At 38.4% G+C, this 24,490-nt stretch overlaps 1 protein-coding gene across 1 annotated transcript in view; it reads right to left on the bottom strand.

Moving 5' to 3' along the window:
- The window catches only part of GC (GC vitamin D binding protein), a 107,590-nt gene that overhangs the window by 35,228 nt on the left and 47,872 nt on the right, over positions 1 to 24,490 (bottom strand). Inside the window, exons 11-13 of the mRNA XM_049885284.1 lie at positions 10,074 to 10,203; positions 9,507 to 9,604; positions 7,306 to 7,588 (exon numbers count right to left, since the gene is read on the bottom strand). Of these exons, the coding sequence (XP_049741241.1) occupies positions 7,306 to 7,588; positions 9,507 to 9,604; positions 10,074 to 10,203 (511 nt within the window). The remainder of the gene's footprint in view (positions 1 to 7,305; positions 7,589 to 9,506; positions 9,605 to 10,073; positions 10,204 to 24,490) is intronic.

Raw genomic sequence — 24,490 nt, 5'->3', positions numbered from 1 at the left:
GAAAGAAACCAGGAGCCCTGGTGGTGTAATGGTTAAGAGCTACAGCTGCTAACCAAAAGGTCAGCAGGTTGAAACCACCAGCCACTTGTTGGGAGCCCTATGGGACGGCTCTACCCTGTCCTGTAGAGTCTCTATGAGTTAGAATTGACTTGACGGCAATAGGTTTAGAAACATAGCTATGGCTGCTAACCAAAAGGTCTGTGTTTGAATCCACCAGGCACTTCCTGGAAACCCTATGGGGCAGTTGTGCTCTGTCTTTAAGAGTCACTATGAGTCAAAATCAACTGGACGACAATGGGTTTGGTTTTGGTTAGAGAGAAACCAAACTAGACTGAGTAGAGATTATTAGGGGGAATATCACGGCTTAATTTATGGAAGAATGTTGTAATAAATGAAGCTACCTGGCAGCGAAATAGAAAAAAATAAAATAAAATAATGGGGCTGTGGTGACACAGTGGTTAAGAGCTCAGCTGCTAACCAGAAGGTCGGCAGTTTGAATCCACCAGCTGCTCCTTGGAAACCCTATGGGGCAGTTCTATTCTGTTGTATAGGATCACTATGAATCAGAATCGACTGGATGGCAATGAGTGTTAAGTGTTTTTCAGGAGAAAATAAGTTGACTATTAGTTCTACTCTATCCTATAGGGTCGATGTGAATCAGAATTAACTTGACAGCAATGGGTTTGGTTTTGGTTATAGGTATTTAAATGGAGGCTGAAAGACCTCTGGAAGGAAATAACTGAGTGAGAAATCACAATAGATTATCTTTATAGTGTTCCTCCAATGTTTAAGCTTTTGTGGCTTTTATTATATACTTGTGTATTTTAAAAAGTATTCTAGCAGAAACTAGGTTTTGTTGGTTTCACGGTTTAAAAATGAACAAGAATTCTTAGAAATGAATTCTTATGAATGTAAACTTATAGAAAAGGACTTGTAATTGGCATTAATTTTTTAGCCTAAATAGTATTGACATTAACATTATAGTTAAATTATTTTTATGGAAAGAGAAAAGAAATGAATAACAAGTAGATCAAAGCCTCTCAATCCATCACAAAATGAACAATTGCAAAATCCAGCCCCAAACTGCAACAACAACAACTAAAAACCTAAAAAGCTTCCAGCAGAGTGGGAAAGAAATGCAACTTAATATCACAAACATCAAAAAGAGGTAAGCAAATTAAGAAAAAATTTTGGCATAGCATATGCATGTTCTTAACCCTGCCTCTACATCCCAGAAATGGAGTGGTGAGACAATAGAATTCTTAGAATTGTCACCAATACTTCCAAATTAGCAGTAAAGTGAAATGAAGTGTTGTCTTCATCTTTTTACCCTTTTAAGTAATTGAAGGAAACTCTGGTGGCGTAGTGGTTAAGTGATTGAAATGACTGCTTAAGAGTAGCAGATGAAATGGAGGATATGAACAAATGGGCTGATTGTTTCTGAAAAAGGCCTATAAACCAGGACTATGCACTCAATGGAAACCCTGGTGGCATAGTAGTTAAGTGCTATGGCTGCTAACCAAGAGGTCGGCAATTCAAATCCGCCAGATGCTCCTTGGAAACTCTATCGGACAGTTCTACTGCGTCCTATAGGGTCCCTATGAGTCGGAATTGACTCGATGGCAGTGGGTTTGGGTTTTGGTATGCACTCAGTAGTGAACAATTCAACACATCTACCCTGGAATAGGATAGGTATGGATTGGTAGAGAATATCATAGACATTTAACAAAATCTGAGAAGTCAGAGAATAGACAAGGTCTACTAACAATGGCCATCATTGTCTGTCAGTTTGTCCTGCTGTTACGGCTTTCATGTTGCCGTGATGCTGGAAGCTATGCAACAGGTATTTCAAATACCAGCAGGGTTTCCCATGGTGGATAGGTTTCACCTGAGCTTCCAGATTAAAACAGAAGGACCTGGCAGTCTACACCTGAAACAATTGGCCAGTGAAAACCTTATGAACAGTAGCAGAACATTGTCTGATATTGTGCTGGAAGATGAGCCACTCAGGTTGGAAGGCACTCAAAATGCGATTGGGGAAGAGCTACCTCCTCAAAGTTGAGTCAACCTTAATGACATGCATGGAGTAAAGCTTTCTGGACCTTCATTTGCTGAGGTGGCATGAATCAAAATGAGAAGAAACAGCTGCAAACATCCATTTGATAATCAGAAGATAGAATGTACAAAGTATGAATCTAGGAAAATTGGAAATTGACCAAAATTAAACAAAACACATAAAGATTGATATCCTAGGCATTAGTGAGTTGAAATAGACTGGTATTGGCCATTTTGAATTAGACAATCATATGGTCTACTATGCGGGGGATGTCAAATTGAAGATGAAGGGCATCTCAAAATCTATCCTGAAGTACAACACTGTTAATGATAGGAGACAGTTAATGCAACTATTACTCAAATTTACACACCAACCTCTAAGGCCAAAGATGAAGAAATTGAAGATTTTTACCAACTTCTACAGTCTGAAATTGATCAAACATGCAATCAAGGGGCATTGATAATTATTGGTGATTGGAATGCAAAAGCTGAAAACAAAGAAGAAAGACTGGTAGTTGGAAAATATGGCCTCGGTGATAGAAATGATGCAGGAGATGGTGTGATAGAACTTCGCAATTCTTGTTCAATGCAAATACCTTTTTTCAACAACATAAAAGGTGACTATACATGTGGACCTCCCTGGATGGAATCCACAGGAATCAAGTCTACTACATCTGTGGAAAGAGATGATAGAGAAGCTCCATATCATCAGTCAGAACAAGCCCAGGGGCCAACAGTGGAACAGACCATCAATTGCTCACATGCAAGTTCAAGTCGAAGCTGGAGAAAATTAAAACATGTCCACAAGAGCCAAAATATGACTTTGAGTATATCCCACTTGAATTTAGAGACTATCTTCAGAATAGATTTGATACACTGAACATTAATAACCTAAGACCAGATGAGTTGCTGGATGACACCAATGGCATTATATATGAAGAAGCAAAAGGTTATCAAAAAGAAGAAAGAAAGAAAAGGCCAAAATGGATATCAGAAAAGACTCTGAAACTTGGTCATACGGTAGCAAAAGAAAATGGAAGAAATGATGAAGTAAAAGAGCTGAACAGGAAATTTCAAAGGGTAGCTCAAAAAGACTAAGTATTATAATGACATGCACAACGACCTGGAGTTAGAAAACCAAAAGGGAAGAACATACTCTGTATTTTTCAAGCTGAAAGAACTGAAGAAAAAATTCATGCCCAGAATTGCAATACTGAAGGATTCTATGGGCAAAATATTGATCAATGCAGGAATCCCAAAAAGAAGGTAGAAGAAATACAGACTCACTGTACTAAAAAAAATTGGTTGACGTTCAAACATTTCAGGAGGTAGCATGTGATCAAGAACCAATAGTATTGAAGGAAGAAGTCCAAGCTGCATTAAACACAACGGTGAAAAACAAGGCTGCAGGAATTGATGGGATACTAATTGAAATGTTTCAACAAGCTGATGCAACGCTGGAAGTGCTCATTTGTCTATTCCAAGAAATTTAGAAGACAGATAACTGGTCAACCAACTGAAAGAGATCCATATTTGTGCACATTTTAAAGAAAGGTGATCCAACAGAATGTGGAAATTATTGAACAATCTCATTAATATCAAACACAAGTAAAAATTTTCTGAAAATTATACAAAAGGGGTTGCAGCAGTGCAACCACAGGGAACTTCCAGAAATTCAAGCCGTATTCAGAAGAGATTTGGAATGAGGGATATTGTTGCTGATGTCAGACGGATCCTGGCTGAGTGCTGAGAATACCAGAAAGGTGTTTTCCTGATTATGCAAAGGCATTTGACTGTGTCGATCGTAGCAAATTGTGGATAGCATTGCAAAAAATGGGGATTACAGAACACTTAATTGTGCTCATGAGGAACCTGTACATAGAACAAGGGCAAGCATTCAAACAGAACAAGGGGATACTGTGTGGTTTAAAGTCAGGCAAGATTTGCATCAGGGTTGTATCCATTCACCATTCTTTTCAAGTCTGTATGCTGAACAAATAACCTGAAAGGCTGGATAATATGAAGAAGAATGTGGCATCAGGATTGGAGGAAGATTCATTAACAACCTGTGATATGCAGATGGTGCAACCTTGCTTGTGGAGAGCAAAGAGGACTTGAAGCCCATATTGATGAAGAACAAAGACTACAGTCTTCAGTGTGGATTACACCTCAACATAAATAAAACAAAAATGCTCAAAACTGGACCAATAAACAACATCATAACAAATGGAGAAAATACTGAAATTGTCAAGGATTTCGTTTTGCTTGGGTTCACAGTCAGCACCCATGGAAGCAGCAGTCAAGAAATCAAAAGATGTATTGCATTGTGCGTATCTGCTGCAAAAGGCTTTTAGAAAGTATTAAAGCAAAGATGTCACTTCGAGGATTAAGGTGTGCCTGATCCAACAAAAAACCAAACCCATTGCCATAGAGTCAATTCTGACTCATAGCAACCCAGGACATGGTATTTTAAATTGCATCATATGCATGTGAAAGCTGGGCAATGAATAAGGAAGACCAGAGAAGAACTGATGCCTTTGAATTATGGTGTTGGGAAAGAATATTGAACATACTGTGGACTAACAGAAGAATGAACAAATCTGTCTTGGAAGAAGTACAGCTGGAATGCTCCTTAGAAGGGAGAATGGCAAGACTACCTTGTACTTTGGATATGTTATCAGGAGGAACCAGTCCCTGGGGAAGAACATCATGCTTGCTAAAGTAGAGGGTCAGTGAAAGAGAGGAAGCCCTTCAATGAGATGGGCTGATACAGTGACTGCAGCAATGGGCTCAAGCTTAGCAACAAATGTGAAGATGGCACAATATCAATAGTGTTTTGTCCTGTTGTACATAGTGTTGCCACAAGTTGGAACTGACTTGAAGAATCCACGCAGGCTAAGTTGAGCTCTTCTCCCCTCCCTCAGGCCTTCGTTTTACATAAATGGATACAATAAAAGTAACAGCTTCATAGTGTGCTTTATAGGAAAAAACCAATAGGCCTCAGATACAATGGATAGGAAAGCACCAATTCACCTACGATCAGGAAATAAAAGGTCTGGCAGAACTGTCTTTGTTATATACAAGGTAAAAAATAAATGATCTGGCAACTGTGTATATACATTTAAAAAGGAAGGAAGGACGGAAGGAAGGGAGGAGGGGAGGAGGGGAGGAGGGGAGGAGGGGAGGAGGGGAGGAGGGGAGGAGGGGAGGAGGGGAGGAGGGGAGGAGGGGAGGAGGGGAGGAGGGGAGGAGGGGAGGAGGGAGGGAGGGAGGGAAGGAAGGAGCGAAGGAAGGAGCGAAGGAAGGAAGGGAAGTCACACACATTTAAAGGAAGTTGAACCCTAGAATTCAGCCTGGAAGAAAATCTAACTCAAGAGACAGAAGAAAATTTCCTATGAATAATCCATTAAAGCAACTTAGTAAAAACTTGCATTGGATAAAATAAGAGCTTAATAGTGAGCTGATTAAATGATAATAAAATGGAAGGGTATAGTGGAAAAGGAATAAATTGAGACCCAAAAGTATATTGTTATAAATCTAAAAAATAAGAAATGTTATGGAATCAACTAGAAATAGTTAACTTCTAAGATTTTCTGCCATAGAGGAGGGCTTGTGATAATTAGGTTACTGCTGAAGAAAAACTGAAATGATTAAATAATTGCTTCTCTTTAAGAAGGGAATTTAACAAATGATATATAGGAAAATGTTACCTGATATATAGTAGAAGAAAATTTCCGTGAAATGAATAAAGAACTGAACCTACAGATTCACACACAGTATTCCAGTAAAAAAAAAAAGGAAACTATGGAATGACTGACAACTTGCATTCTGTGCAAGCTGAATGTCAGTGAAAAGGAACGCTTTCTTCATCAGGCATTAGGCAAATAAATAAAAGATAAAACATATATAGCTACCACTTGTTGTTAGATAGCTACCTAAAGGTTATTTAAACAGGGGCTGAATTCAGCCATCTCTACAATATTAATCAATATCATGAAACAATGGAACAATATCAATAAATGCCAAGAAGAAGAAAAAAAAAATAGTGAATCCTGGAAAAAATATTTGATGTTAAATGCTTATTGAAAATATGAATATAAATTAAAAGCCCCAGAAAGGAAAGCCATGGTCAAAAGAGGTGTGATCATTCCTTAAATTCATTTAAATATGGGCAAAAATCTACATATTTTGAAAAATGATAGTGACAAAATAGTTTGTGTTATCAACATTGGTATTATAAAAAATAATACCGCTATCAAAAATTGGGAAAGGTGTGAAGGCGTGAAGGGAAATGGGAGCACCGGTGGTGCAGTGGGTAAGAGCTGGACTGCTAACCAAAAGATCAGCAGTTTGGATCTACCAAGCACTCCTTGGAAACCTTATGGGGCAGTTCTACTCTGTTCTATAGGGTTGCTATGAGCCAGAATCCACTTGATTGTAATGAGTTTTTTAAATAGGAGTTCTAATTTATTTATCTTTCAAAGATAGGAGTCACTTGATATTACTTAAAAGAAAAAAATGTAATTAAAAGTATCTTCAAAATTTTAATATTCTTAATAATATATTTTTTAACCTTTAGAAAATAACTCTTATGGTGAAGAAACATTTATGTGTTTAGAAAAACATTTAATAGTTCTTCAAGGAGCCCTGTTGGTACAGTGGATAAAGCACTTGGCTGTTAACTTAAGGGTTGGTAGTTAAAACCAGGACTTTGAGCTGGTTTGTTCTGGTTTGGGAAACCCTGGTGGTATAGTGGTTAAGTGCTATAGCTGCTAACCAAAAGACTGGCAGTTTGAATCCATCAGGAGCTCCTTGGAAGCTCTATGGGGCAGTTCTACTCTACCCTATAGGGTCACTACGAGTTGAAATTCACTCAACAGCAATGGGCTTGGTTTTTGGGTTTGGTTCTGGTTCAAATGCTTTCTGAGAATTTGCCTTTCTAACAAGCTCCCTTCTGAGAATTTACATTTCCACCCCAGATATCAGAACCCAGTGTAAGGCAATGGGTTTAGTTTTGGATTTGGTTACCCCAGAACTACTGAATCAGAATCTACATTTTAACAAGATCCCTAAGTGATTCTTTTGTATAACTTCTGGGAGAGCTTGTTAAGAATGCAAATTCTCAGCAGGGAACTTGTTAGAACCGACTGGATGGCACCTAACAATATTAAAGGAAAATTATATTTAATAGTTTTTATAATTAAAATAGAAGGTATACTATGATCCACTTTTGAAAAAAGTATATCTTACTTTCATTGTGAAAACAACAAAGCAGAGTTTTAATAGCACCAGGAAAAGCCTGCCACAAATAGGCACCTCAATAGTGAGAGAGAAACAAGTAAATTGGAGGGTATGTTTCTTAGAATACTCCATAGTGAGTAGAGAGTTAAATGCTCCTACCTGGGAATTACAGTAGAGAGGAGGTGAGTTTATGGAACAGCACTTGGAGGCGAAGTCTGAGCGCTTGTCAACCAGCTCTGCGAGGTCAGAAGGGGTGGCATCAGGCAATTTTGCTCTTAATCTCTCTGCAAGTCTGAAAGACCATTTTCATGTAGAGTTTTACTAGATGGATTTTTATAAATCTTCCTAGTGCAAAATGATAGTTGCTTCAGGTCTTTTATGATTTACAAAAATTGGAAATAGGAACACTTGACCCTGCCCCCAAGAAAATTTTGTCTGTTGAATGATTTTTGGTAACCCAAATTTAAGTTTAGAAAGTGTAATCTGTGCCTCTTTCAAGATCATGAAAGTAAACCTGCAAATTGCTGCTGAATATGAAGTACAACATTTCCCCTTACATTTGCTCAGTTATTTCAGTCTGAGTAACCTCCTTTTCAATTTTTTTTTTTTTAATGGACTTTTATCCTCTTTCTAGTTCTAGATTTCAATCTTCTTAAAGATAACCTCCCAACTCTGCAGAACACCCTATGGAATACCCCAGGGAGCACAGTTCTACGCTGACACACATGAGTCACCGTGAGTCAGAACCAACTCTCCAGCAACTAGTACTGATTATAATTAACTCTAAATCTCACTTTAAAGATGATGACAAGGCTTGATAGCTTTTGAATCTCTCCCAGCTTGAATAGTCTATGATCAGGGTGCCTCTCCACACTCATAATAGATAACTCAGTCTGGCTTTGGGACTTTGTTCAAGAAATGCCTGCCAGTCCAGCAGAGCAAAATGGGAGGCATAAGAGATCCAAATTTTCTGAGAGTTGAGAATTAGTGAAGTAGGTCCTGGGGAGGGACAAAAGGATGAGGGAACCAGTTTGCTCATAAATGAATTACTGACATGAGCAGGTTCAACCTGAAAGGAGAGGAAAGTAGGACCAGAAGGGATAAAAAAAAAAAAAAAAAAGGAGGTAGGGGTGGGATTTCAAATACCCAGACTCAATACCCTCTACTTTCTTTAATAATGCCAAATAATAATTTACGATATGCTCATCTGGAATCTAGACTATCTATTGTGCCATACAATCCTGGAGTTCAAACTTGTTGACAAAGAACTTAATCATGAATTTTCTGCTTAACATTATTCTATAGTGTCTCCATAATGTTCTATTAGATTCTACAACGAAAAGTTTTCTGAAGATTGGAAAATAACCATTTTGAATTTATGACTTTGACAGTTTTTCATTTTCTTTTAGAGTATTGCTAATGTAAATCTTGTGGGGGGTCACTGAATGGAGTATCTTCTCTGGGGATTCTTTAGAAAGATCTTTTTGTGGATATCTATCTGTGCTTGCTTGAGGCCCATGTTGTTTAAAAAGATTTGAAATGGACATAAGAAATTTACTAAATAAACAAAGTTGGGAATGGCATGGTCTTCTTAACAAAGCCTTTTTTTCGGGAATCTAGTACAATTTCTCTAATTTTCTGGCCTATTACTTCAGTGCTAACACCTATTCATAAAGAAATGCTTTCTCTTCCTCTTGATTGAGAAAATGACTAAACTTCAACATTATTTGTAATTAATTCACATTTGTATTTCTGATTTACAGAGAATAGGTACTGGTGATGGCTGACACTACTCTTGGTTAAAAGCCTGTGTCTTCTTGTTAGGCAATATGCCACCGATCTGGGTGCCTTTTTCAGCAGGTTTACCGTTCCTCAGTTATGTATAGCAATATCCGCACTTTGAGGCAAGAACGTTGATCAATTATGTGTTAATTTTGCCATCTTGAGCTAAATCCTTACAGATAGATTTTGTATCTTATATTTTTGTGGCAGTGTTCTAATTGGCCTCTCAGCTGATATACATGACACTTTTTCCCCAGAAGAGAACTCAGCTTCTTCTGTTCAGGTAACTAGATTCTAGCCTCTCACTCTCTTTTTATTGTACCTCCTTTTTTTTGTTGCTCACTTAGCATATCTTATGCTTTCAAATCACAATATCAGGTAAACATTATTGATAAATTTGGAGGATACAGCCAGAACGAGTTTCTTACTTTTTCTTGTATTCAGTAAATGTGTTTTCTGAATAATCAGCACACATGTCTTGTCCCTTTTCAATGAAAGAAGATAGTTCTTTCTTCAGTAGAGGTCCCTGTAAAAAATAATAGTTACATAACCAAATTATTCATCTTGAAATGGTCACCCATGAGCCTGTTAGATCATAATTCCATGTTAATGTATATAACAGGCATCAGGAAACTTTCTACTGAAGAGGCAGATAGTAAATATTTTAGACTTTGCAGACATTGTGTTCTCTATCACAAATATCCAACTCTGCTGTTGCAGAGCAAAAGTAGCCATTTAAAAATGCTTAAATGGATGAGCATGACTGTGTTCCAATAACATTTTACTTATGAACATTGAAACCTGAATTTCATGTAATTTTCATATATCATGCAATATTATTCTTAAAAATGCTTTGAAACCATTGAATATTATTAACACATTTTTTGCTCACAGGTCATATAAAAGCAAGCATCAGGCCAGATTTAGCCCATAGGCTGCAGTTTGCAAACCCCTGATCTCCACCAAGGCTAGTAAAGAAAACTAGCAAATTGTACCTTAGTGTTAAAACAGGTAGTAGAGTCTTCAGAGTCACAACATTCACCAAGGCTTATTAGGGTTGGTTCAAGTACTTTAGTGAGGAATACCTCTGGAATATGAGTCCTCCTGCTTAGCTCAAATATATATCTGGTATAAGAGAGAAAAGGACATAATATGCTTTAACGTGTGTAGATGTGTGTGTGTTCATGTCATGAAATGTGGCATATCTATCATAAAGGGGAAAACCTGTTCTTTTCCATCTTAATTTTAAAAAAATTAGCTAAAATTAACATGCAAATCAACAAGTTTGGATTACAAAAAATTTTCATTGGAATGTAAGTTACAGATAGTTGTTTCAAATGAAGATACTATGACTAGTTGATACTGAATTAAAGTTCTTAAACTGTATTGTGTATACTTTCATTTATAAACCCCAAACCCATTGTCATTGATTCTATTCAGACTCATAATGACCCCATAAGACAGGGTAGAACTGCCGCATAGAGTTTCCAAGCCTGTAATCTTTAAAAAAAAAAAAAAAAAAAGTAATCTTTAGGGAAGGAAAATGCCACCTCTTTCTCCCACAGAGCTGCTGGTGGGTTCGAACTGCCCACCTTTTGATTAAAAGCTGAGTGCTTAGCCAGTGTACCACCAGGGCTCCTGTCAAATACATATGCATATTATGTAAATATATATACTTCAAATGAATATGGCATTGTTCTTTGTACAAACATAGTACAACTGACCCTATATAAAACACCAAGAGAGTCCTTTAAATTTTACCGTTATGTCTTATCCCATTTCTGTCCATGCATATATAAAAGGCTGCCCTGGCGGAGCAGTAGTTAAAGGTCTGAGCAGCTAAGCTAAAAGTCAATGGTCCCAACCCACCAGCCACTCCTCTGGAGAAAGGTGTGGCAGTCGGCTTCCATAAAGATTTATAGCCCTGGAAACCCTATGGGGCAGTTCTACTCTCTCCCATACAGTTGCTATGAGTCGGAATCAACTCCATGGCAGTGTTTTTGTTTTTTATTTTTTTAATAGAAAAACAGCTAGTACTTTGAAAAATGTAAATTAAAGTTTTAGCCTGGTCCAAATTCTGCTGTCCGATATTGTTGTTGTAGTTGTTACATCCTGTCAATTCAATTCCCACTCATAGTGACCCTATGTACAACAGAACGAAACACTCCCTGGTCCTGCACTATCCTCACAATCCTTGTTATGCTTGAGCCCATGTTGCAGCCCCTGCATTAGTCTACTTCACTGAGGATCTTCCTCTTTTTCACTGACCCTCTACTTTACCAAGCGTGATGTCCTTCTCCAGGGGCTGAAGCTTCCTGATAACATGTCCAACGTATGTGAGACGTAGTCTCGCCATCCTTGCCTCTAAGGACCATTCTGGTTGTACTGCTTCCAAGATAGATTTGTTTGTTCTTTTGGCAGCTCATGGTATATTCAATATTCTTCGTCAACACCACAATTCAAAGGCATCAATTCTTCTTCGGTCTTCCTTATTCATTGTCCATCTTTCACATACATATGAAGCAATTGAAAACACCATGGCTTGTGTCAGGTACACCTTAGTCTTCAAGGTGACATCTTTGCTTTTCAACACTTTAAAGGGGTCTTTTGCAGCAGATTTACCCAATGCAATGCGTCTTTTTTATTTCTTCACTGCTTTTTCCATGGGTGTTGATTACGGATCCAAATAAAATGAAATCCTTGACAACTTCAATCTTTTCTCTGTTTATCAGGGTATTGCTTATTGTTGTGAGGATTTTTGTTTTCTTAATGTTGAGGTGAAATCCATACTTGTCTGTAGTCTTTGATACTCATTGGTAAGTGCTTCAAGTCCTCTTCACTTTCAGTAAGCAAGACTATGTCATCTGCATAACCCATGTTGTTAATGAGTCTCCCTCCAATTTTTTTTTCATTTTTTAAAGATTTTTTTTACTGCATTTTAGATGGAGGTTTACAGAACAAACTAGCTTCTTATCAAACAGTTAGTACACACATTGTTCTATGACATTGCTTAAAAACCCCATGACCTGTCAACACTCTCCGTTCTCAGCCTTGGTTTCCCTATTACCAGCTTTCCTGTTCCCTCCTGCCTTCCAGTCCCTGCCCCAGGGCTGGAGCACCCCTTTAGTCTTGTTTTGTTCCACGGGACTGTTCAGTCTTTAGCTGAAGGATGAACCTCAGGAGTGACCTAATTGCTGAGCTGGAACGGTGTGCGGGGGCCATACTCTCAGAACTTCTCCAGTCTCTGTCAGGACAGCAAGTCTGATCTTTCTTTCTTTTTTTACCATATTTTTCCACTTTTTTAAAATAATTTTTATTGTGCTTTAAGCGAAAGTTTACAAATCAAGTCAGTCTCTCACAGAAAAACCCATATACACCTTGCTCACAAAAAAAAAAAAGACCAAACCCAGTGCCGTCAAGTCGATTCCGACTCATAGTGACCCTATAGGACAGAGTAGAACTGCCCCGTAGAGTTTCCAAGGAGCACCTGGCGGATTTGAACTGCTGACCCTTGGGTTAGCAGCTGTAGCACTTAACCACTACGCCACCAGGTTTTCCGATACACCTTGCTACACACTCCCAATTACTCTCCCCATAATGAGACAGCCCGCTCTCTCCCTCCACTCTCTCTTTTTGTGTCCATTTTGCCAGCTTGTAACCCCCTCCACCCTCTCATCTCCCCTCCAGGCCAGAGATGCCAGCATAGTCTCAAGTGTCCACCTGATCCAAGAAGCTCACTCCTCACCAGCATCCCTCTCCAACCTATTGTCCAATTCAATCCATGTCTGAAGAGTTCGCTTTGGGAATGGTTCCTGTCCTGGGCCAACAGAAGGTCTGAGGGCCATGACCACCAGGGTCCTTCCAGTCTCAGTCAGACCATTAAGTCTGGTCTTATGAGAATTTGGGGCCTGCATCCCACTGCCCTCCTGCTCCCTCAGGGGTTCTCTGTTATGTTCCCTGTCAGGGCAGTCATCGGTTGTAGCAGGGCACCATTTAGTTCTTCTGGTCTCAGGATGATGTAGTCTCTGGTTTATGTGGCCCTTTCTGTCTCTTGGGCTTGTAATTGCCTTGTGTCTTTGGTGTTCTTCATTCTCCTTTGATCCAGATGGGTCGAGACCAACTGATGCATCTTAGGTGGCTGCTTGCTAGTGTTTAAGACCCCAGACGCTACTCTTCAAGGTGGGATGCAGAATGTTTTCTCAATAGATTTTATTATGCCAATTGACTTAGATGTCCCCTGAAACCATGGTCCCTAAACCCCTGCCCCTGCTGCGCTGCCCTTTGAAGCATTCAGTTTATTCAGGAAACTTCTTTGCTTTTGGTTTAATCCAGTTGTGCTGACCTCCCCTGTATTGTGTGCTGTCTTTCCCTTCACCTAAAGTCGTTCTTATTTACTATCTAATTAGTGAAAACCCCTCTCCCACCCTCCCTCCCTCCCCCCTCTCGTAACCACAAAAGAATGTTTCCTTCTCAGCTTAAACTATTTCTCAAGTTCTTATAATAGTGGTCTTATACAAAATTTGTCCTTTTGCAACTGACTAATTTCACTCAGCATAATGCCTTCCAGGTTCCTCCATGTTATGAAATGTTTCACGGGTTCCTCATTGTTCTTTATCAATGCGTAGTATTCCATTGTGTGAATATACCATAATTTATTTATCCATTCATCTGTTGATGGGCACCTTGGTTGCTTCCATGTTTTTGCTATTGTAAACAGTTCTGCAATAAACATGGGTGTGCATATATCTGTTTGTGTAAAGGCTCTTATTTCTCTAGGATATATTCCGAGGAGTGGGATTGCTGGATCATATGGTAGTTCTATTTCTAGCTTTTTAAGGAAGCGCCAAATCAATTTCTAAAGTGGTTGTACCATTTGACCTTCGCCCCAGCAGTGTATAAGTGTTCCAATCTCTCCACAGCCTCTCCAACATTTATTATTTTGTGTTTTTTGGATTAGTGCCAGCCTTGTTGGAGTGAGATGGAATCTCATTGTAGTTTTGATCTGCATTTCTCTAATGGCTAATGATCGTGAACAATTTCCTCATATATCTCTTAGCTACCTGAATGTCTTCTTTAGTGAAGTGTCTATTCATATCTTTTACCCATTTTTCAATTGGGTTGTCTTTTTGCAGTTGAGTTTTGGCAGTATCCTGTAGGTTTTAGAGATCAGACGCTGATCAGAAATGTCATAGCTAAAAACTTTTTCCCAGTCTGCAGGTAGTCTTTTTATTGTTTTGGTGAAGCCTTTGGATGAGCATAGGTGTTTGATTTTTAAGAACTCCCAGTTATCTAGTTTTTCTTCTACATTTTTTTATAATGTTTTGTATACTGTTTATGCCATGTATTAGGGCTCCTAATGTCCCTATTTTTTCTTCCATGATCTTTATTGTTTTAGATTTTATAATTAGGTCCTTGATCCATTTTGAGTTAGTTTTTGTGCATGGAGTGAGGTTTCATTTTTTTGCAGATGGATATCCAGTTATGCCAGCACCATTTGTTAAAAAGACTGTCTTTTCCCCATTTAACTGTTTTGGGGCCTTTGTCAAATATCAACTGTTCAAACGTGGATGGATTTATGTCTGGATTCTCAATTCTGTTCTGTTGGTCCATGTATCTGTTGTACCAGTACCAGGCTGTTTTGACTACTGTGGCGGTATAATAGGTTCTAAAATCAGGTCTAAAGTGAGGCCTCCCAGTTTGTTCTTCTTTTTCAGTAATGCCCTATTTATCCGGGGCCTCTTTCCCTTCCATATGAAGTTGGTGATTTGTTTCTCCATCTCATTAAAGAATGTCATTGAGATTTGGATCAGAATTGCATTAAATGTATAGATCGCTTTTGGTAGAATAGACATTTTTATAATGTCTATTCTATCCTACTCATGAGCAAAGTATGTTCTTCCACTTATGTAAGTCACTTCTGGTTTCTTGCAGAAGTGTACTGTAGTTTTCTTTGTATAAGTCTTTTCCATCTCTGGTAAGATTTATTCCTAAGTATTTTATCTTCTTGGGGGCTACTGTAAATGGCATTGATTTGGTGATTTCCTCTTTGATGTTCTTTTTGTTGATGTAGAGGAATCAAACTGATTTTTGTATGTTTATCTTGTATCCCGATACTCTGCTGAACACTTCTATTAGTTTCAGTAGTTTTCTGGAGGATTCCTTAGGGTTTTCTGTGTATAAGATCACGTCATCTGCAAATAGAGATACTTTTACTTCTTCCTTGCCAATCTGGATGCTCTTTATTTCTTTATCTAGCCTAATTGCTCTGGCTAGGACTTCCAGCACAATGTTGAATAAGAGTGGTGATAAAGGGCATCCTTGTCTGGTTCCCGATCTCAATGGAAATGTTTTCAGGCTCTCTCCATTTAGGATGATGTTGGCTGTTGGCTTTATATAAATGCCCTTTATTATGTTGAGGAATTTTCCTTCTATTCCTATTTTGCTGAGAGTTTTTATCGTGAATGAGTGTTGAACTTTGTCAAATGCCTTTTCTGCATCAATTGATAAAATCATGTGATTCTTGTCTTTTGTTTTATTTATGTGGTGGGTTACATTAATTGCTTTTCTAATGTTGAACCACCCCTGCATACCTGGTATGAATCCCACTTGGTCATGGTGAATTATTTTTTTGATATGTTGTTGAATTCTATTGGCTAGAATTTTGTTGAGGATTTTTGCATCTATGTTCATGAGGGATATAGGTCTATAATTTTCTTTTCTTGTGGTGTATTTACCTGATTTTGATATCAGGGATATGGTGGCATCGTAGAATGAGTTTAGGAGTATTCTGTCATCTTCTATGCTTTGAAATACGTTTAGTAGTAGTGGTGTTAACTCTTCTCTGAAAGTTTGGTAGAACTCTGCAGTGAAGCCGTCCAGACCAGAGTTTTTTTTTTGTTGGGAGTTTTTTGATTACCTTTTCAATCTCTTCTTTTGTTATGGGTCTATTTAGTTGTTCTACCTCTGTTTGTGTTAGCTTATGTAGGAAGTGTGTTTCTAGAAATCCATCCATTTCTTCTAGCTTTTCAAATTTGTTAGAGTACAATTTTTCATAGTAATCTGATATGATTCTTTTAATTTCAGTTGGGTCTGTTGTAATATCACCCATCTGATTTCTTATTCAGGTTATTTGCTTCCTCTCCTGTTTTTCTTTTGTCAGTTTAGCCAGTGTTTTATCAATTTTGTTGATTTTCTCAAAAAACCAGCTTTTGGTCTTGTTAATTCTTTCAATTGTTTTTCTGTTTTTTTATTTCATTTAGTTCAGATTTAATTTTTATTGTTTTCTTCTGGCACCTGTGGGTTTCTTTTGTTGCTCTCTTTCTATTTGTTCAAGTTGTAGGGATAGTTCTTTGATTTTGGCCCTTTCTTCTTTTTGGATGTGTGCATTTATTGATATAAATTCTCCTCTGAGCACTGCTTTTGCTGTGTCCCAAAGGTTCTGATAGGAAGTGTTTTCATTCTCACTGGATTCTGTGAATTTCTTTATGCCATCCTTAATGTCTTCTCTAATCCAGTCTTTTTTGAGCAGGGTATTGTTCAGTTTCCAAGTGTTTGATTTCTTTTCCCTGCTTTTCCTGTGATTGATTTCCACTTTCATGGCCTTATGGTCAGAGAAGATACTTTGTAATACTTCAATGTTTTAGATTCTGCTAAGGCTTGCTTTACGACCTAATATGTGGTTTATTCTAGAGAATGTTCCATGTGTACTAGAAAAGAAAGTATAGTTGGTTGCTGTTGGGTTGAGTGTTCTGTATATGTCTACGAGGTCAAGTTGGTTGATTGTGGCATTTAGATCTTCCATGTCTTTATTGAGCTTCTTTCTGAAAGACCTGTTCTTCACCGAAAGTGGTGTGTTGCAATCTCCTACTATTATTGTGGAGCTGTCTATCTCACTCTTCAGTGCTGATAGAGTTTGTTTTATGTATCTTGCAGCCCAGTTATTGGGTGCATAAATATTTAATATGGTTATATCTTCTTGGTGTATTGTCCCTTTAATCATTATATAGTGTCCTTCCTTATCCTTTCTGATGGATTTAACTTTAAAGTCTATTTTGTCAGAAATTAATATTGCCACTCCTGCTCTTTTTTGATTGTTGTTTGCTTGATATATTTTTTTCCATCCATTGAGTTTTAGTTTGTTTGTGTCTCTAAGTCTAAGGTGTGTCCCTTGTAGGCAGCATATAGACGGATCTTTTTTTTAAATCCATTCTGCCACTCTGTCTCTTCATTGGTGCATTTAGTCTATTTACATTATGGGTAATTATGGATAGGTATGAATTTAGTTCTGTCATTTTGATGTCTTTTTTTGTGTGTGTTGTTGACAGTTTCTTTTTCCCACTTAAACTTATGTGCTGAGTAGATTATATATTGTCCTTTCCTCATATTTGTTGTTGTTGATTTTGTTTCTGCTGAGTCTCTTTTTTTCTTGTATTTTATTTAGATGAGTAGGATAGTTTGTCTCCTTTGTGGTTACCTTATTTTATACCCCCATTTTTCTAAATTTAAACCTAACTTTTATTTCTTTGTGTTGCCGTACCTTTCTCTCCACATGGAAGGTGCATGATTACATTTCTTAGTCCCTCTTTATTGTTCTGATCTTGCCTTCTTTTATATAACGAGATCACTGTTACCCTGTTTTGAGCTTTTTATTTTTATTTTATAATATTGCTTTGTTTTTTTGTATTTCCCTGTTCGGGTCGACTTCTGGTTGCTCTGCCCAGTGTTCTACTCTTGGGTTGATACCTGATATTATTGATTTTCTAACCAAAGAACTCCCGTTAATATTTCTTGTAGTTTTGCTTTGGTTTTTAGAAATTCCCTAAACTTCTGTTTATCTGGAAATGTCTTAATTTCACCTTCATATTTAAGAGACAGTTTTGCTGGATATATGATTCTTGGCTGGCAATTTTTTCCTTCAATTTTTTAAATATGTCATCCCATTGCCTTTGTGCCTGCATGGTTTCTGCCGAGTAGTCCGAGTTTATTCTTATTGGCTCTCCTTTGTAGGTGACTTTTTGCTTATCCCTTGCTGCTCTTATAGTTCTCTCTTTATCTTTGGTTTTGGCAAGTTTGATTATATTATGTCTTGGTGACTTTCTTTTCAGATCTACCTTATATGGAGTTCGATGAGAATCTTGGATAGATATCTTCTCATCTTTCTTTATATCAGGGAAGTTTTCTGACAACAAATCTTCAACAATTCTTTCTGTATTTTCTGTTATCCCTCTCTGTTGTGGTACTCCAATCACTCATAGGTTATTTCTCTTGATAGAGTCCCACATGATTCTTAAGGTTTCTTCATCTTTTTAAATTCTTTTATCTGATTTTTCTTCAGATATATTAGTGGCAAGTGATTTATCTTTGAGTTCAGAAATTCTGGCTTCTACTTGTTCAATTCTGCTCCTCTGACTTTCTACTGAGTTATCTACTTCTGTAATTTTATCGTTAATCTTCTGAATTTCTGATTGCTGCCTGTCTATGGATTTTTCCAGCTTTTTAAACTTTTCATTGTTTCTGAATAACCTTTCTAATTTCTTCAATTGCTTTGTTTGTGTGTTCCTTGGCTTGTTCTGCGTATTGTCTCATTTCCGTCCTGATGTCTTGAAGGGTTCTGTATATTAAACTTTTGTATTCTGCCTCTGGTAATTCCAGGAATGCACGTGCATCTAGAAGATCCGTGGAAACTTTGTTTTGAGAGCCTGCTGGGGTGATCATGGTCTGTTTCTTTATGTGACTTGATATTGACTGTTGTCACTGAGCCATCTATAAGTTATTGTATTATTTTATGCTTGGTTACTGTGCCATAGCTTATTGCTTTGTTTTGTTTTGGTGTACCCCTATGGGTTGCTTGAGTGAGCTAGCTTGATTATTTTCACCTTTGGAGCTCTGGTGTCCTGTCCCCAGCTGGCTAGAGCTGTTATCAGGTATATTAGCCTAGGAGTCCATTCAGTTTTTTTGTATGAATTCAGCTCAGATTTCCAGGTAGCTGATCATCAAGTGTGTGGTACAGGCTCTGTTCTACTGTCTTAGAGGGGTAGGGGTGATTGGCATATATACCGGTATCTGATTGCAGCAGGGGTCATGCTCTGAACAAGGCAGGGGGCTGAGAAGCAACCCCTGAGTGTCTCTGAGGAAAGTTCGTCCCTGTTCCCTAGAGCATGCAGGTGGGTGGGTTCTTCAGATGGAGTATGGGCACCCAAAGTTTTTGGTTGTAAGGACTAGGAGGTACCAGTTATCTTTGGACCCCTGTCGCAGGTGGCTGGGTGACCTGAGAGGAGCTACCAGTCCTTAGGTCCCTGATGTGGGTAGGTGGGGACCGTATTTAATAGGCAAAGCAATGTCAAACATCAAACACCAACCTCACCACCACACAGCTGAAATGGTTGGTGTCTGCCAATAAGGGCCTATTCTCCCGAAATAGGCCCACACAGGTCCATGCAGAAGGGAACGGTGCTCAAAGTCCATGGACGGTTTATGCCTGGACAGGAGCTTCTTCTGTCCTGACCTCCCCCAGTTAGTGGAGCTAGCAAATTATCTTTTCCCCCAAATGCAAATTTTTTCCTTCACCAAGGTTGGGAGGATGGCTCTAGGTGCTCAACAGGGCCTATTTCAGGCCCAGGGAATTCAGTCTGTGAAGTCGGCTTGGGGGTGGGGTGGGGGGGCGCAGTAAAATATATGCACAGGCTTAGCTTTTGCTGACAGTGACGTTCTCCTCAGGTTCTGGAGGTGTAAATGGGCTGTGTGGTCGGCTGCTTCTCCCTGAGGAAACGGCGGCCGAACACTAGTGCTGGCTCACCACAGCCGCTCTGGGAATGGTGCCTGAGGGCTCCCTGTGATTCAGGTCCAGTAACTCCTCTCCACTTCTGAACGGTCTCTTCCTCCCCCTGCCCCTCGGTTCGTTTTCTAAGCTTGCCTTTGAAGCTCAGGGCTCCCAGCTTGTCACAAATATACTCGTTTCACTTGCTTTTTCTGGTCTTTGTTGTAAAGATGGCTTGCTGGAAGTGTCTGTCTGTTCTGCCATCTTGGCTCCGCCTCCTGCTCACAGGCTTTTAAGACCCCAGACGCTACTCACCAAAGTAGAATGTAGAACTTATTCTTTATAAACTATGTTATGCCAGTTGAGCTAGATATTCCCCAAGATCATGGTCCCCACAGCCCTTAACCCCGCAATTCGGTCCCTCAGGGAGTTTGGATGTGTGTATGGAGCTTTCATGACCTTGCTTTGTACAGGTTGTGCTGGCTCCCCCAATACTGTGTACTATATTACCCTTCATCAAAGTTTCCACTTATCTATTATCTCTTAAGTGTTTTTCCATCCCCAACCCTCCCCTCCCTCATAACCATCAAAGATTGTTTCTTTTTGTGTGTAAACCTTTTCATGATTTTTTATAACAGTGGTCTCATGCAATATTTGTCCTTTTGTGATTGATTTATTTCACTCAGCATAATACCCTCCAGATTCATCCATGTTATAAGATGCTGCACAGATTCATTGTTGTTCTTTACCATTGCATAATACTCCATGTGTGTATGTTCAATAGTTTTTTTATCCATTCATCTGTTGGTGGGCATCTAGGTTGTTTCCAGCTTTTTGCTATTGTGAACAATGCTGCAGTGAACATGGGTGTGCATATGTCTGTCCATGTGATGAGTCTTATTTCTCTAGGATATATTCCTAGGAGTGGGATTGATGCATCATATGGTGTTTCTATTTCTTGCTTTCTAAGGAAGCACCATATCGTTTCCCAAAATGGTTGTATCATTTTGCATTCCCACCAGCAGTGCATAAGAGTTCCAATTTCCCCACAGCCTCTCCAACATCTGTTATTTCTTGTTTTATTAATTCATGCCAGTAATGCCAGTGTGAGATGGTATCTCATTGTGGTTTTGATTTGCATTTATTTCTCTAATGGCTAGAGATTGTGAGCATTTCCTCATGTGTCTTTTGGCAGCTTGAATGTCTTCTTTGCTGAAGTGTATGTTCATTTCCTTTGCCCATTTTTTAATTGGATTATTTGTCTTTTTGTTGTAGAGGTGTTGGATTTTCTTACAGATTTTAGAGATTAGACTTTGTCTGATTTGTAATAGCCAAATTTTTTTTCCCAGTCTGTAAGTTCTCTTTTTACTCTTTTGGTAAAGGCTTTTGATGAGTATAAGTGTTTAATTTTCAGAAGATCCTAGTTATCTAGCTTATCTTCTGGAGTTTGTGTGTTGTTGGTTGTGGTTTGTATCCTGTTAATGCTGTGTTTTAGGGCCTCTGGAATTTATCCTATCTTTTCTTCTATGAACTTCATGGTTTTGGACTTTATATTTAGGTCTTTTATCCATTTTGAGTTTTTTTTTTTTTGTGTGTGTGTATGGTGTGAGGTATGGGTCCTGTTTCATTTTTTTGCAGATGGACATCCAGTTTTGCCCACACTGTTTGTTAAAAAGACTATCTTTTCCCCATTTGATGGACTTTGGACCCTTGTCAAAGATCAGGTGACCATAGGGGTATAGATTTACATCTGGGTTCTCAATTCTGTTCCATTGATCAATGTATCTGTCATTGTACCTGTACCAGGTTATTTTGACTACTGCAGCTGTATAGTAGGTTCTGAGGTTACGCAGTGCAAGTCCTCTTACTTCTTCCTCCAATCGTGATGCCATGTTCTCTTTATAAAATCTTGATGATGCACGTCTTTCCTGGCTTTAAACCACACAGTATCCCCTTGCTCTGTTTGAACAACTGCCTCTTGATTCACTTATAGATTCTTCATGAGCATGATTAAGTATTCTGGAATTCTCATTCTTCACAATATTATCCATAATTTATTATGATCCACACAGTCAAATGCCTTTGGATAGTCAATGAAACACAGGTACACATCTTTTTGGTATTCTCTGCTTTCAGCCAAGATCCATCTGACATCAGCAATGATATCTCTGTTTCCTCAACTGCTTCTGAATTCAGCTTGAATTTCTGGCAGTTCTCTGTTGATGTACTGCTGCAGCCACTTTTGAATGATCTTCAGCAAAATTTTACTTGCATGTGATGTTAATGATATTGTTTGATAATTCCATATTCAACTGAATCACCTTTCTTGGGAATAGGCATAAATATGGATCTTTTCCAGTCGGTTGGCCAGGTAACTGTCTTCTAAATTTCTTGGTGTAGGCAAGAGAACACTTCCAGCCCAGCTGCCATTTGCTGAAACATCTCAGTTGGTATTATGTCAATTCCTGCAGCCTTGTTTTTTGTCAATGCTTTCAGCGCAGCTTGGACTTCTTTCTTCAGTACCGTTGGTTCCTGAGTATATGCTACCTCCTGAAAGGGTTGAACATCAACCAATTCTTTTTGGTATCATGACTGTGTATTCCTTCCACCTTCTTTTGATGCTTATTGCATTGTTCACAATTTTCCCCATAGAATCCTTCACTATTGGAACTCGAGGCTTGAATTTTTCTTCAGTTCTTTCAGCTTGAGAAATGCTGAGTGTGTTCTTCCCTTTTGGTTTTCTATCTCCAAGTCTCTACACATGACATTATAATACTCTGTCTTCTGTTCAGCTCTTTTACTTCATCATTTCTTCCTTTTGCTGTAGCTACTTGACTTTCAAGGGCAACTTTCAGAGTCTCTTCTAACATCCATTTTGGTCTTTTCTTTCTTTTTAATGATCTCTTACTTTCTTTATGTATGATGTCATTGATATCATTCCACAACTCCTCTGGTCTTTGGTCATTAGCGTTAAACCTGTCAAATCTATTCTTAAGACAATCTCCAAATTCAGGTGGGATATTCTCAAGGACTTACTTTGGCTTTTGTGAATTTGTTCTAATTTTCTTTAGTTTCAACTTGAACTTACTATGAGCAATTAATGGTCTATTCCACAGTTGGCCCCTGGCCTTGTTCTGACTGATGATATTGAGCTTTTCCATTGTCTCTTTCCATTGATGTAGTCAGCTCGATTCCTGTGTGCTTCATCTTGTGAGGCCCACGTGTACAGTTACCATTTATGGTGTCGAAAAAGGTATTTGCAATGAAGAATCATTGGCCTTGTAAAATTCTATCATGTGATCTCCGGCATCGTTTCTGTCACTAAGGACATATTTTCCAACTACGGACCATTCTTCTTTGTTTCCAGCTTTCGCATGTCAATCTCCAGTAATTATCAATGCATCTTGATTGCATGTTCCATCAATTTCAGACTGCAGAAGTTGGTAAAAATCTTCAGTTTCTTCATGTTTGGTCTTAGTGGTTGGTGCATAAATTTGAATAATAGTTGTATTAGCTGGTCTTCCTTGTAGGCATATGGATATTATCCTATCACTAACAGTATTGTACTTCAGGATAGATATTGAAATGTTCTTTTGGACAATGAATGCAAAGCCATTCCTCTTCAAATTTTCATTCCCTGTGTAGTGGACCATATGATTGTCTGATTCAAAATGGCCAGTACCAGTCCATTTCCTCTCACTAATACCTAGGATATTGATGTTTAGGCATCCCATTTCATTTTTGAATATTTCCAGTTTTCCTAGATTGATATTCATACATTCCATGTTCTGATTATTAGTGGATGTTTGTAGTTGTTTCTTCTCATTTTGAGTCATGCCACATCAGCAAATGAAGGTCTCAAAAGCTTTACTCCATCCACATCATTAAGGTCGACTTTAAGGAGGCAGCTCTTCCCCATTTGTCTTTTGAGTGCCTTCCAACCTGAGGGGCTCATCTTCTTGGCACTATGTCAGACAACATTCTGCTGCTATTCATATGGTTTTCACTGGCTAATTCTTTTCAGAAGTAGACAGCCGTGTCCTTCTTCACTGTCTGTCTTAATCTGGAAGCTCAGCTGAAACCTGTCTGCCTTGGGTGACCCTGCTGGTATTTGAATACTGGTGGCATAGCTTCTAGCATCACAGCAACCTGCAAGCTCCCACAGTACGACAAACTGACAGATACATGGGGGGGCTCTGATATTGGCAATTGATATTCCAATCTGGTTCTTCAACCTATTTGTGAAATAACTTTACACCATGAGAATGCATACTCATGGGGTACGTAGCTCATGGTATATCGAAACCATAGTTTATTTATTTCAGATATGTTTTTTAGTTGGATGAAACCAGATAAAGTTTTACCATTACATCCTATTTAATTTCTTTTTCATTTGATTGTCAGGAATATCAGTACTGTTGAGAAGAATCTACTTTATATTCATTATCTGTTTTTTGTATAAAATGCTGAATTATCCAAAAGTAGGATATAATATAGGCTTTTGATTTGTGACTCTGAATTCGAAGTAATATAATTAAACTGATAAATAATATGATAAGCATTTTTGGTGCCATGATAATAATATTTTCCACATATACAGCATTTTATGGTATATAGAGGTGTTTTTGCATTTACTTGCACATGCATTTCTCATTA

The sequence above is a fragment of the Elephas maximus genome, chromosome 5 (genome assembly GCF_024166365.1).
Source record: "Elephas maximus indicus isolate mEleMax1 chromosome 5, mEleMax1 primary haplotype, whole genome shotgun sequence".
Taxonomy (NCBI): Eukaryota; Metazoa; Chordata; class Mammalia; order Proboscidea; family Elephantidae; genus Elephas; species Elephas maximus.
Note: the sequence above shows the minus strand (reverse complement) of the source record. Positions and strands in the feature narration are given on the sequence as shown.